The sequence below is a fragment of the Electrophorus electricus genome, chromosome 7 (genome assembly GCF_013358815.1).
Source record: "Electrophorus electricus isolate fEleEle1 chromosome 7, fEleEle1.pri, whole genome shotgun sequence".
In the NCBI taxonomy this organism is placed as follows: domain Eukaryota; kingdom Metazoa; phylum Chordata; class Actinopteri; order Gymnotiformes; family Gymnotidae; genus Electrophorus; species Electrophorus electricus.
Window position 1 is genome coordinate 23,469,248 of NC_049541.1, and position 12,768 is coordinate 23,482,015.

The following is a 12,768-nucleotide window of genomic DNA, read 5'->3' on the forward strand; positions in this document are numbered from 1 at the left end:
ACTCAATTGTTACACCAACATTGAAACCTGCCTTTACTCAGTGTGGTTTTGCTACTGTTTAATTTACCATTTTGTGTGTTTGCTTGTTTTTGATGGAGGGGCTAATGCAATTGGCCAGTTCTGTGATTTCATACTCTGCTGGTTGTATCCATATTTAATTCCATCAATGGTGGTCAGGTTTACTGTTTTTACTAACTGCCTTGCTCTAGCTCTAGAGGTGAATCTAGAGCCAATACCTATCTATTACATCGTTCTGTCACAGAGTCCCCATTTTGATACATACTGGCTGTGATTTTCCATTAATGATTTAACCCCTAATGTATTTAACCCCTGGTACATAAGCATTTCTCAGAACGAGAATCGAACACACAAGCAAGGGCCTTCAAGAATAAAATGATGACACAATGTCTCAAACAGATGGGGGTATTGATACCATGAAAATATAAGAGGTTTCATGGCAGAATAAGTACCTTCATTGAATGGAACGCTGACAGCGAGCAAAGGTGGATAACATATCAGTGGATAGAAAATGCAGGACTGAAGGATAGCACAGAAGCACTAATCATGAAAGCACAAGAGCAAGCACTAAGCACTTGGTCGATCAAAGCAGGGGTGTGTCAAAGAGAGACACAACCAAGTAGTAGGGATCATATATAAGAACATATGTAAGCCATATGAGCTGGACAACACCCATGTCCAAACTGGAGGGGCCACAGAGAGTGGTGGAAAATAACTATGCTAAGGATCTCCAGTTGCAAACAGAGAAGCAAGAATGTTGAAGCAGATACAGTGACCCTACATAAGATGCAGAAAACAGCAATAATAATACATGCAGTAATCACAAGTGATGGAAATATCCAACAGTAGAAATATGAGAAGTTGGAGAAATACCTGGGGCTAAATGAAGAAATAAAGAGAATATGGAATGTTAACACCAAGGAAGTGTGTATGAAATACAATTCTATCTAGGCCTTCTATATACAACAAATGTACCCCTCTCACAGTTTGTTCAGTTTATTTTCATGTAGAACTTATTACTTCATCAGAATTTCATTTGAAATAAATTGTAGCAGATTTTGTATGTGTTTTCTATAGTTGTATGAATTAGCCATACTGGTCAGTGTTTCATAATGCAAGTGAACAATTGCAATGCTGACCATAGCCTAGATTATGAAACCAGATTATTGTTTCTTTGATAACAATAGTAATTGGATGGCTTTCCTTGCTAAAAAAAAAAAAGCCTGTTAATCGCAGCGGTGTGTGTAAAATGCTGGACACTACCTAAATCTAAACCCTGTGCTCCATGTGCAACTGCATGTTTAAAAAATGTACTGATTACCAGATTTACATATCGGGCCATCGGAACTGAAACGCCCTAACTCATCCTTCAAACATATGTTAGCAAAGAGACCTTTAATGCCACATAATGACAACATGCCTAAAGTCTCGAGTAATAGTTGGAATTGATTTCAGCTGCTTTACACTGCGTGTACAATTATTATGCAAGAGAGTATTTTGACCATATAATTTTCATGCATATTTTCCAACTCCAAGCTGTATAAACTTGAATGCTTATTGGATTTAAGCATATCAGGTGATGTGTATTTGTGTAATGAGGGAGGGTGTGGCCTAAAGATATCAACAACCTATATCAAGGTGTGCATAATTATTAGACATCTTCCTTTCCTCAGCCAAAATGGGCCAAAAAAGATATTTAACTGGCTCTCAAAAATCAAATATTGTTAAAAGTCTTTGAGATGGATGTGCTACTCCATCTGAAAGATTTTCTAAGACATTGGGGTATGATCACAGAACCATTAAACGTTTTGTTGCAAATAGTCAACAGGGTCGCAAGAAACACGTAGAGAAAAAAAGATTAACTGCCAAAAATTTGAGAAGAACCAAACATGAAGTGACCAGAAACCCATTATCCTCCAATGCTGTCATATTCCAGAACTGCAACCTACCTGCATTGCCCAGAAGTACAAGGTGTTCAGTACTCAGAGACATAGCCAAGCTAAGGAAGGCTGAAACCTGACCACCATGGAACAAGAAACATAAGATGAAATGTCAAGACTGGGCCAAGAAATATCTGGACACAAATTTTTCAAAGGTTTTATGAATGGAGGACTGACTCTTGACGGACCAGATGGATGGGCCCATGGCTGGATCAGTAACGGGTACAGAGCTCCACTTTGACTCAGACACCAGCAAGGTAGAGGTGGGGTACTGCTGTGGATGGGTATTTATTAAAGATGAGCTAGTTGGATCAATTCAGGATGAAGATGGACTCAAAATCAACTCCTAAATCTACTGCCAGTTTTTAGCAGACACTTTCTTCAAGCAGTAGTACAGGGGAAAAGTCTGCATCTTTCAGAGAGACCATGATTTTTATGTAGAACATAATCGCATGCATTGAAGTACTCCACTGCATGGCTAGCCAGTAAAGGCCTTAAAGGTGAAAGAATAACATGACCCCCTTCCTCACCTGACCTAAACCCTACTGAGAACTTGTGGATCCTTCTTAAACAAGAAATTTAGTGACGGAAAACAGTACAGCTCTATGGGAGGCTGTGGTGTCTGATGCACAAAAAGTTGATTGTCATCGGACAGCAGACTCCATGAATGGAAGGCTTATGAGTGCTATTGAAAAGAAGGGTGGCTATACTGGTCAGTGATTTCTTTATTTTTTAAATGTCAAAAAGGTTTATTTGTAAATTGAGAAAGCCAAAACCTTACTTTTACATTCTTAAATATTCAGGTTTGAGGTTTATTAACATTTTGGATTGACAGAGAGGACTGTAGTTGTTCAATAATAAAATGAATCCTCAAAAATATAACTTGCCTAATTGTGCACAGTGTATTATATAGTATCAATGATATATTGCATAGAATTAACTGTGTAATAGTTCACTGTATCAAAATAAAGGCCATCATGACTGATGATGGCTCAAAGCCCATCACTGTGTGAGGTACCAGCTCAACACCCATGTTTAAAATCCTAGATAAACGTACAGCTTGGCTGACTGGCTGGAGAACTCGTTATCGGATTAAATAGGGAAGAGAAAGAGAATAGGACGACTTGGAGCAGTGCTACTGCAGGGCAGACCACAGGACTGAGAGCAGAATCTGTGACGGACACATTGATCCAAGCCCTACCCTTCTGCCCCTTCAGGTATCCCAATTGTGAATTTGTGGAAATACACTGAACTCTATAAACATTGGTTATGATTAAGCCAAGGTCATTTCAGCTTGTTCAGGAAACTATACAGTTATGTTTTTTGTTAAAACCTTATGGCTCTGTTGTTAATGAATAATTAGAACATACAGACTGGTAAGTACATATACACTGCTTTGTAAAGGTGATTTAATAAAATAAAATCCAGTGGAAGAAATAAGTACATAAAACAACCAAAACACTTACAGTATTAAAGTTTACAGCATTACTTACAGTAGTATTCTAAGCTGTTGAATTTACAAAAGAATGAGGAAGAGAACAGGGCTGACACAGGATAAGGGTTAAAGTGAATGCAAAAGGCTCAAAGGCTGGATACAACACTGGAGCTTACATGCTACAAAACACTGGGAAAAGACCTCAGGAAGAAATTCTCCAACTACACATATAAATGCTGCTGCTGCTGCTGCTCTCTCCAGAGCAAACTGGTATTTTACTATAGTGTTACTACAAACCAGGGTGGTCCTACAGGTTGTTAACTCCATACAAACGATCTACCTCAGCTCATCTGCACACTGAGGAACCTCTCAATATTAGACACAGGTTAAGGTATGTTAGGATACAGCTTAATTCCTGAAGGAATGCCCAACATCTGAAGGAGAAAATCATCCCTCCTATGTTTCAATGAAGCTTTGTCTGCACACCTGAATATGCATAAAAACAAACATTAAATAAACCAGTAGTTAACATAAAAATGAGGAAGAAAGTATGAGAACAAATCTGGCAGATCACTACCAAGTAAAGCTACTGTTCCCACCCCAAACAGACCTGAGCAAATGGTCACCTGTATTCAGTCACTGCTCAAAACAGATAATTTAAAAACCAATATAAATCCTTATATCAGTAGACCTCGAACAAACAGCACACCAAGCAATGCCAATAGACAATTGCTTCTACCTTTATGAGATATTGAAATACCCACTGACAAAATAGCCTGTCTTGTCCATTTCTGTAGCACCAGATCCTTTGGTGAGGTATGCTGTAGTGTCAAAGCACAAAAAAAAAAACCTTTTTTAAAAAAATGTACACATCTAGCTCATCTGACTGTGCCCGACAATTCCAAATTCAAGTTCAAGTTTAACTTTGATTTAATGAGATACAATATACAAAGTAGAATTAGCTGTTTACCTGAGAGTTTTACACACACGCACACCACCTAAACTGCCACTGTAACCAGACACATGGTGGTGCCTAGAACATGGCTTTGGCTATAATATTTTTACACTCTTCAGTGAGGAGCTGGGGACAGGAAGATGTTAAAGAGAACAGCAAAAAGAAAGAAGACAACGTATCCCACAATGCACAGCCAGAAGCGCGGGTCTTTTAGAAGCTTCTGGTTGTAGTTGCTGAAGAACACGTAGCCGACGGTCATGCCTGCTATTCCACCCCCAATGTGGGCTACAAAAGACACCTGGTGTAAGACGAGGAAAACGTACCAGCTCATTAAAGAGAAAGTGCATTATGTAGCTTTGACACAGGAAGGACGGAGACCAAAAATTTTTACTGAGGTTTCTGAAAGATCCAACTCTGCATCACTTGTCAGTGTCTAGTCACAGGATCATTGTTGGATGGATATTTTGGGTGGTTGACTGCTCTTAAGGTTGCGACAGGTTCTAAAAACACTTCCAGCAGCACTGCAATGGCTGCTACACTCACTCTTAAGAAAGGTGCTGGACCAAAGTGATATTCAGTAAGCAGGGATTCTGTGGTCAGAAACTAACAGGTCATAATTAGGGCACAGGGTGGCTGACACATCATGCCTGTCAGCATTCAGCACACAGTGCAGCAGTCTGTGATTGTGCACCTAGAAATAGGTGTGTTCAGTAAAGTGGTCTGCAACTGTATAGTAAAAGATTTCTCCAATAGGGAATGAGGGGAGTATATCCATAATATATGTACTGTATGTGTCTAGTCTTTTTCTTTGAAGGAAGCTTTACACAAACACAGAGACATCCACAATGACATGCCCACTGTGTTCATGCTGTGTTTTATTCCCTAAATAAAATCATTTGTTTAGAGCCCCATTCAGAACTGATGCTCCCGTGTTGCTTCTGAGTGAAGCAACACAGAATGTGATGATCACACACAGTGTGGTATACATATGTAGACTGTGGTAAGCATATACACAACACAATTTGTGTTTTTAAACACCTTCACAGAATCAAAAAACAGGAGAATATCAGGTTGTTTATATATAAATAACACACAAACAAACAAAGTCAACCCGTCACCTTCAGTCCAACTGCATCACTCAGAAATCTTCTGTAGAGAGCAAAGCCCACATCTGTTCCCACTAAAAAACACAAGCAGTTACCATCAGTCTGTTGCAAGGATATGCAGACAAGCAGTTCTGTGATAGGATATATACAAGAACAAACCAATGACGACGATCACCAGGATACGGAAGGCACCCAGTAGTGGAATCATCTCCCTGAAGTTCTTTAGGAGCACAGGAGGGAGGGATTAAGTAAATTATCCAAAATATTTAAATATAGCTGTTTTGTGACAAGTCCTATTATAACATTTAAATCAAAACAAAAGAGCAGTCATAAATGAAGATCGTACCACCAAGGCATTCATGAAGAATCCGCCAATAAGAGCGTAAACTCCGCCAGAGGCACCCACGAGAGCGCTGTATGGGTCAAAGATGGAGCTGGCCAGAGATCCTAGGACACAGACATTTAATAGCTTTTCCAAAACAGCAAACATCACATGGATTCTATGCTTGTTCATTCTGATTTGGATTACTTTATCAAATTCCATATCCTAAAACATTTCAAAATCTGACTATGACAAGAATAAATTATGTCTGAGTTTATACACTAATATTTTATTCAATACTTTGTTGAAGCTCCTTTGGCAGCAGTTACAGCTGCAAGTCTTCTTGGATATATCTCTAACCTTTGAACCCCCAGATTTTAGAGGTTTCTCTAATTCTTCATGACAGATCCTCTCAAGTAACGTCAGGTCGGATGGCAAGATATTTGCATTTAAGTTTGGGCTTTGGCTTGGCCACTCAAGGACATTTAGGGATGCTTTGGGTCATTGTCATGTTGAAAGATGAATAGTCGGCCCAGTCTGAGTTTGTGTGCACTCTGGAGGAGGTTTTTATCAAGGGTTTGCTTCATCAATTGTTACTATTCTTCCTGTCCCTGCTGCTGAGAAGTAACCAGATAGCATAATGCCCCTGTCACCATGTTTCACTGTAGGGATGGTATCAGCCAGGTGATGTACAGTGATGGTTTTGCACCAGACACAGTGCTTACTGTTCTGCCTAAGGAGTTGTTTTCATCTCATCAGAAGAGAGAATCTTTTTCCATACTTCAACTTCTTTCACTTCAAAATGATTGAGGCCCCTGTGGTCTTACGAACACCCAAAGCCTTAGATATTGTTTTATATCGATCCTGATCTGTGCCTTGCCACAATTTGATTGTGGAGATCCACAGACAGTTCTTTGGACCTCATGATTCGTTTTTTGTCCTGACAATACAGTGTGAATTGTGGGCCTTTCCAAACTGTGTCCAGTCAATTCAAATAGCAAAAAGTGGACTCCAACCAAGTTCTAGACACCTCAAGGATACATAAAGCAAACAGGATGCACCTGGCCACAATTCAGAGTGCTACAGCACTGAGGGTCTGAATTTTTTAATTCATTATCAAAACCTTAAAACACTTTTTTTTTTCCCAAATTATGGGTGATTAAGTAGTTAATTGATGGGTAAAAATGGCAATTATATAAATTTAAAATCAAATTTACAACCCAAAGTGTCCAACAAGAGGTCTCAGAACTTTCTGAATACACTGTATACATAAAATACACTGAGCATCAATTTTTAAAAACACAGTAAAGCATAGTCCCATATTATATTACTTTATTATCTGGTGATTCGCAATTAAAAACCTGAATTTACAGCCGGAAAACTAGGAATGGCATCACTCACCTGCTAGAACACCACTCAGGTAGACCATTCCCACCTCGAAGCCTTTATGGACCAGCTCTAAGGGGATACCAAGCAAGAGCTGTAGCACAAGATTGCCCACAATGTGCTGCACCCTGGTGGGAAGGAAAGGAACCCACCACTCAGTTACACTGAAATCAGCCCTTGGACCAGTCCCATGCTCAGAACTTAGCAGCCAATGTGCCATGGCTGGATCATCCACAGGATGGTGAGCGGGACTTGGAACAGAAGCCCAAAATTAAAACTACACCAAACAATACTAACAAAATAAACAACGTTTTAAATTACCATTTAATACATTTTTGATGAAAATAGCTGTTCTTCAACATCCTTTTTTATTATGTTCATATAGTTGTTTAAATTTACATTTGGATGGGAAAAAAAGGTTGAAATGGAATAGAGAATAGGGATGTCTAAAAACTAGCATAGAAAACCACTGAGAGGGAGAGACAATAAGAAAGAGGTTTTTACCCAGCATGCACAAACATGTAGGAGAGAAAACGCCAGGCTTCCTGCCTATGGTCAGGTTTGTAGGTGAGGGGACTGTTCCAGATGCCTTGGTCCAGTGTCACCCACTGCTTCTGAGGCTTCCACACCGCATAGTAGATAAATACTGCCAGCTGTCATGAGTTACAACACAGATTTAGTACCCAAGAAACATTTTACTTTGGACTCCTAACCGTGCCACCAGTCTAGCACACCACTGCACACTGCACTTTCTTTGGGCAGGGAAATATGTCATTACATGAAAACAGATATTTTTAGGAAGTTTTAATGTAATTACAATTACGATAAAAGATGAATAATGTGGCATTTGCCTTTGATGATTATGCTTCACCATACTGAGTCAAAGTTTATGACTACTTTCTAAGCCAGTTCTTTGGTTGGTTGGTTACTGAGTGGTGAACAAAAAACTCAGATGATGGTACAAACATTTCACAAACACAGTGCATCAAATATTTGTATAAATACGTAGTATGTGATTGCATACAAATCTATCAGTAGAATACCTCATCTTAGAATGCATCATCATGATATTTGTAGGCCGCTTCAATCTCACATAAGAAAGCTACTTTCATGTAGGTCAACAATGGCAATGATTATACTTGATTTCATTGTAAATCTCAACTCTACAGAGCAGCCAAGAAAAGCAACTGCAAGCCTAAGCTCAGTCCAGCTGCATGCCTGTGTCCAACATAGTACATTTTAGCTGTTGAGTGCAAATAAATGAACATTACCAAAAGCAGTTAGGAGGTAATCCTGTCTTTTTGCTTTTAAAAGTAGCACTTCTGTCTCATGTGGATTATGGCCAGGCATAGGGTAAGACTCTGTAAATCAAACATGAATCTGTTCATTTAAACGACTTCCCCAGCCAAGGCCCTGCACCACACAGTGGGGGGGGGACACACACACTCAATCACACAGATGGAACACAAGAACCTCTCTCAGTCCCAATTGCTAGGCAAGTTAGTTGCAAATCAAACATGTTAACATTCAGATATCTCCACTACAACAGCAATGTCAACTGTAGATATACAGAACACAGGCTACTGCTTTAGAATGAGAAGCCTGCAATATCAAATTCACTGGCTTGGATGGCACTCAATTATTATTTTTTTGATTAAACAGGTCTCAAGAGAGATAAAATGTCTTTGTACAGTGAAATGTTCAGTCAAGAGTTCTACCTCGCCTATGCTGACAAGGATGATGAAGATCGGTGGTGGACAGCAGTTGGTACGCTCCAAGTATGTTTCGTGGAGTTCCTCTGGAAGCATCCATTTGGAGACCGAGGTGTGAAGCGCATCACAGCATCCTTTCTTCTCCACATCTTGGTCCTCCTCTGGGTCATGTCTTTTCACAGGAAAACCGCCCTCTTCTTCAACGTCAATTTCTGGCATTTCTTGGTCTCAACAAAAGGGATGGCAGATCTTAGGTAGGTCTGGTGACTTTCAAGTACAATGAAACAGCCCCATTTCTCATTTACATCATTTACACTGGCATTCCTCACTAATTTGTAGAAATTTCATAACCATGAAAAAGAAAGCTCCCATGGATAAAAGTTGATTGAGGTGCTGGAGCTAAAAAAAGTATAAGCTTAATATGAAGATGCATCCACACACAAATATGTGCAAGAATCTTTTTAATTAGCAAGCTTTCAGTCAAAGACCTTCTTCAAGGCATACACAGGCAATAAATAAATACAACCATGCAAGAGTTTTTAAAAAGTACTTAATTAGCCTTAATGCAGGACATACCTATCAAGCAAAGTTTGTAATTTGGAGGTACTTCATATTTGTATGTCTGTAATCCTCAAAATCAAGATTACAATCATTTTGTGTATTTATTTTATGACTACAATCCCCATGATGCCTAGTTACAGCCTTAGTTGCTCGATAGGTTTGTACTGCATTAAGGCTAATTAACGCCAATACGTAGAATATACATAATCCATTAAAGTTTACTTATGTAAAGACACTCTTGACGAAATCAACTTTGAGACCCGATTGTATATGTAAACTATAAATCCAATAAAGTTCCGTCTGACATAGCTTTTTACCCAAAGACATGTTTTTTTTTAATCCAAGTAGTAAACGGTTAACAAAGCCTTTTAATTTCTAAAGGGTGGTAGAATGAAAATGCTTATATATTTAAAATGTCAGAGACGTTAAAAATGAAAAATTAAAGACGTTTGTTTTCTCTAAGCTACTAATGATACTCAGACCGTTTTTGGCCAAGGCGCAAACTATGCATTCTTGCAGCGGAAGTTTAAAAAACACAGCACTTTTCTTTTAGCCAAGAGGAACATTATGGGGGAAAACACAATACTAATTTAATTTTTATTGGAATTTAATAAAAATCGGATAACTTGATTTAGAATGGAAGAACGTTTGGTGCAGGAAATTGAGCCTCCACTTACAATCGCCCAGTGAGAGTAGCGTCGATGAAAAACGTTAAACTCTCAAAGAACAAACATTTTTAAAAAGGCGGCATAAATATAAATCGCGGAAATATGTCAAGAATGAGCTATGAACCTTTACTCACAAAGTTTTCCTTCGCTTTGATTGTCGATCGCGCACTTCTTCCCGAAATTTCCTGAAATTAGTTGAGATTGCTCTTCAAGGGAAATTCGGCCACCCTTGTTGGTTAGGGGCTTGGAATACTACCGAAATAAAATATGCATAATGTGCAACAGGATATTACCTGTTGGTGTACACAAAATGCCAAGAAAACATATACTAAGACTAAAAAATGTAGGGTCTGTCCCAGAACAGGCGATAGGCTGATCCTAACTTTCTTGTTTGCTTCTTTCCTGTTCTGGCCTTCCTTTGGGGACGGATGTGTCCGAAAGGCCTATGTGAATTAAACTCTGCATTTAAATCGTTAAAACTTTAGCCACCATTCCTTCTGCCTGGGCTTCCGACAGGCGCCACACCTGAGTTATGTGACGTCACATGTAGAAACACTACTTTGACAGACTTTTAGACTGCGGCATGCCTAGTACTGGTATATATGTAAACTTACAACGTTTCTGTCAAAAGATTTTAAAGAGTATCGTACACGCTGGATTAGGGTCTTGCTGGGGGACTCCAACGATACAAGATTTCCCGTAGGGTTGAAAAAAAAAACAGTTCACAGGGAACATGTTTAATTAAAGGTGAACTCTGAGCAACTTTTACAATAAGACTAGGAAATTAAACATAGTTACCATCATCTTACAACATCTTACCATGGGCTACATTAGCAATAGTAGGCCTCGTTGATGCTGCATCTACTTCTGTCACGCCAAACAGGAATAACTAAATGCACAGACTGAGTTATAACTAACGAAGGGCAGAAAATTGTAACGTGGAGCTTTGGCTGTGGAAAAGTATGATAACGCCCGTTTTGAAATTTTTATTGCAACATCTTTTACATTAAAATAATTCTATAGGCTTCGTGACACCAGGAAACCTCTTAAAATTTCCACATACACACCCACAACCCTCTCAACAGTCAGAACACTGCACAAAGGGTTACTAGCGGCAGGTTTTTCCGGTTTTACACGTGTGTAGTCCCGGTAAAGACCACTAGAAGGAAACATTCACAAATTACGGGAACGCATATTTGAACGGATAGAATGCACAAATTTATATTTATACACCTATTAGGCTATGTTCAGTGTTCATAATTTTATTTTTGTGGTCCACTAGGATAGGTTTACATGCTTTACATGCCACTTTGGTTGGACAAAAAATAAAACTGAGAAACAACAAAATACAAAATTTTAAATTAAAATTAAGAATATGAAACTATGTTGGGTAATTATAATGCAGCGCTTGTGACATTTACGTTTACATAGAAATACCACCGATTTCGGTTATAGTACTCTTTTCCTATAGCTAATAGCTGTTCATATGACTTGTGTTGAATGCCATATATGTATGTAGACAAGGCTGTAGTCATCAAACTGGAAAATAGTAAGAAAAGATACTAAGTGCTGATGCAGCCAAGAGAAACAACCCCTACCTGGAAACAGAATAACGACTGCAAAATATTGTATGAAGTATAGATTTAGATTCATAATAAAATAAGTGCTCAACTGTGTAGGAAGAGAACTACGGCTTTAAGTGAATTCGTAGTCAAGTCAGAATTTCTGAAAAGGGTACCTCTCCACATCGGAGCCAGCTCTAAATAGGTGGGACTGGCTCCAAATGGCTTGGGCTTTATAACAAAGGTTGTACCAACATGTGTTACCACGTCGCGTTAGTAGATTATGGCGAACTTCATCGTGTAATGTACAATCAGTATTCCGTTTTTTGAGTTAACCGTGAGTTAATATTAGACTAGCAGTAATGTTTACCTGTAATATAACTTCCTAGCTAATTTAGCACGTACATAGCTAAAGTTTTTAAGGTTTGTTGATGTTGTTGTCAGCTTTATGGGTATGTCTTGGGTAATTTCTTATTAAAAGTCATGACAAAGGTCGACTCAAGATGGTCACTAAATGAATTTATTACAACACGTTCAGTGGAACATAGCCAAATGCCCATGTGTGCTTGTATGTACTACAACTTATTCTTTAGCAGCTACCCCTTCCTCCATTAACGTCTATGGTATGCATGCCACTCTCATGCTGACCTTGTTGGTGAATAGGAAAAACTTTTTCTCCGGTGGTGAAGTATTTTCTAGACAGATCGACTTTTGACTCCTAAGGCACTAATTCTGATTGAGTATTTATTTCTCATTTTAATTTGGGTTATGACTGAGATGATCAAAGTCTGATTATAACTCTAATCTTTAATCTGCCTCTGGTGCAGGAGCCGGCAACAAAGAGACCTATCCCTGGCTATGCTGTGGGTAAACAGAAATTGGACACTGGTCCATAGGCATGTGAATGAGCTGAGATTTTTGCCTATGACTGAGGAGGGCCACCAGAAAGCATTCAGTTAAGTCTTGCAGGGAGATGACTGAGGGCAAAGAGCCCTTTTTGTTTATTTTTGAATACAGAGAGGATATGGAGCTGTTTTTGCATGGTTGTCTTGATGAACAGAAACACCTTGTTCACTGCTACACTGTGTCCTTTTCCCCATTGT

The 12,768-nt window shown here is 38.9% G+C and overlaps 1 protein-coding gene across 2 annotated transcripts; it reads right to left on the minus strand.

Annotated features, from left to right (window-relative positions):
* Positions 1-3,356: 3,356 nt before the first annotated feature.
* rhbdl2 (rhomboid, veinlet-like 2 (Drosophila)) lies at positions 3,357-10,625 on the minus strand. Of its 2 annotated transcripts, XR_003410813.2 has the most exons (9): positions 10,238-10,625; positions 8,881-9,101; positions 7,667-7,815; positions 7,178-7,290; positions 5,801-5,901; positions 5,614-5,674; positions 5,467-5,528; positions 4,158-4,646; positions 3,357-3,879 (listed from the first exon to the last, which is right to left on the minus strand). XR_003410813.2 is itself a non-coding variant. In XM_027012541.2 (8 exons), the coding sequence occupies exons 2-8, from the start codon at positions 9,091-9,093 to the stop codon at positions 4,464-4,466; spliced, it is 882 nt and encodes a 293-aa protein (XP_026868342.1). In that variant the 5' UTR covers positions 9,094-9,101; positions 10,238-10,625; the 3' UTR covers positions 3,357-4,463. The 2 variants fall into 2 exon arrangements, 1 of the variants encoding a protein (XP_026868342.1); XM_027012541.2 differs by having other exon boundaries at positions 3,357-4,646.
* Positions 10,626-12,768: the final 2,143 nt, after the last annotated feature.

What these genes read in the sequence shown, in the direction of transcription:
- rhbdl2 (XM_027012541.2), bottom strand. Translation starts at nt 9,093, where the DNA reads ATGCCAGAAATTGACGTTGAAGAAGAGGGCGGTTTTCCTGTGAAAAGA. An exon ending in CCTGGTGATCGTCGTCATTG is followed by an intron (nt 5,529 to 5,613) that starts GTTTGTTCTTGT and finishes TGTGTTTTTTAG; the next exon opens with TGGGAACAGATGTGGGCTTT. An exon ending in GTGATGCAGTTGGACTGAAG is followed by an intron (nt 4,647 to 5,466) that starts GTGACGGGTTGA and finishes GTCTTACACCAG; the next exon opens with GTGTCTTTTGTAGCCCACAT.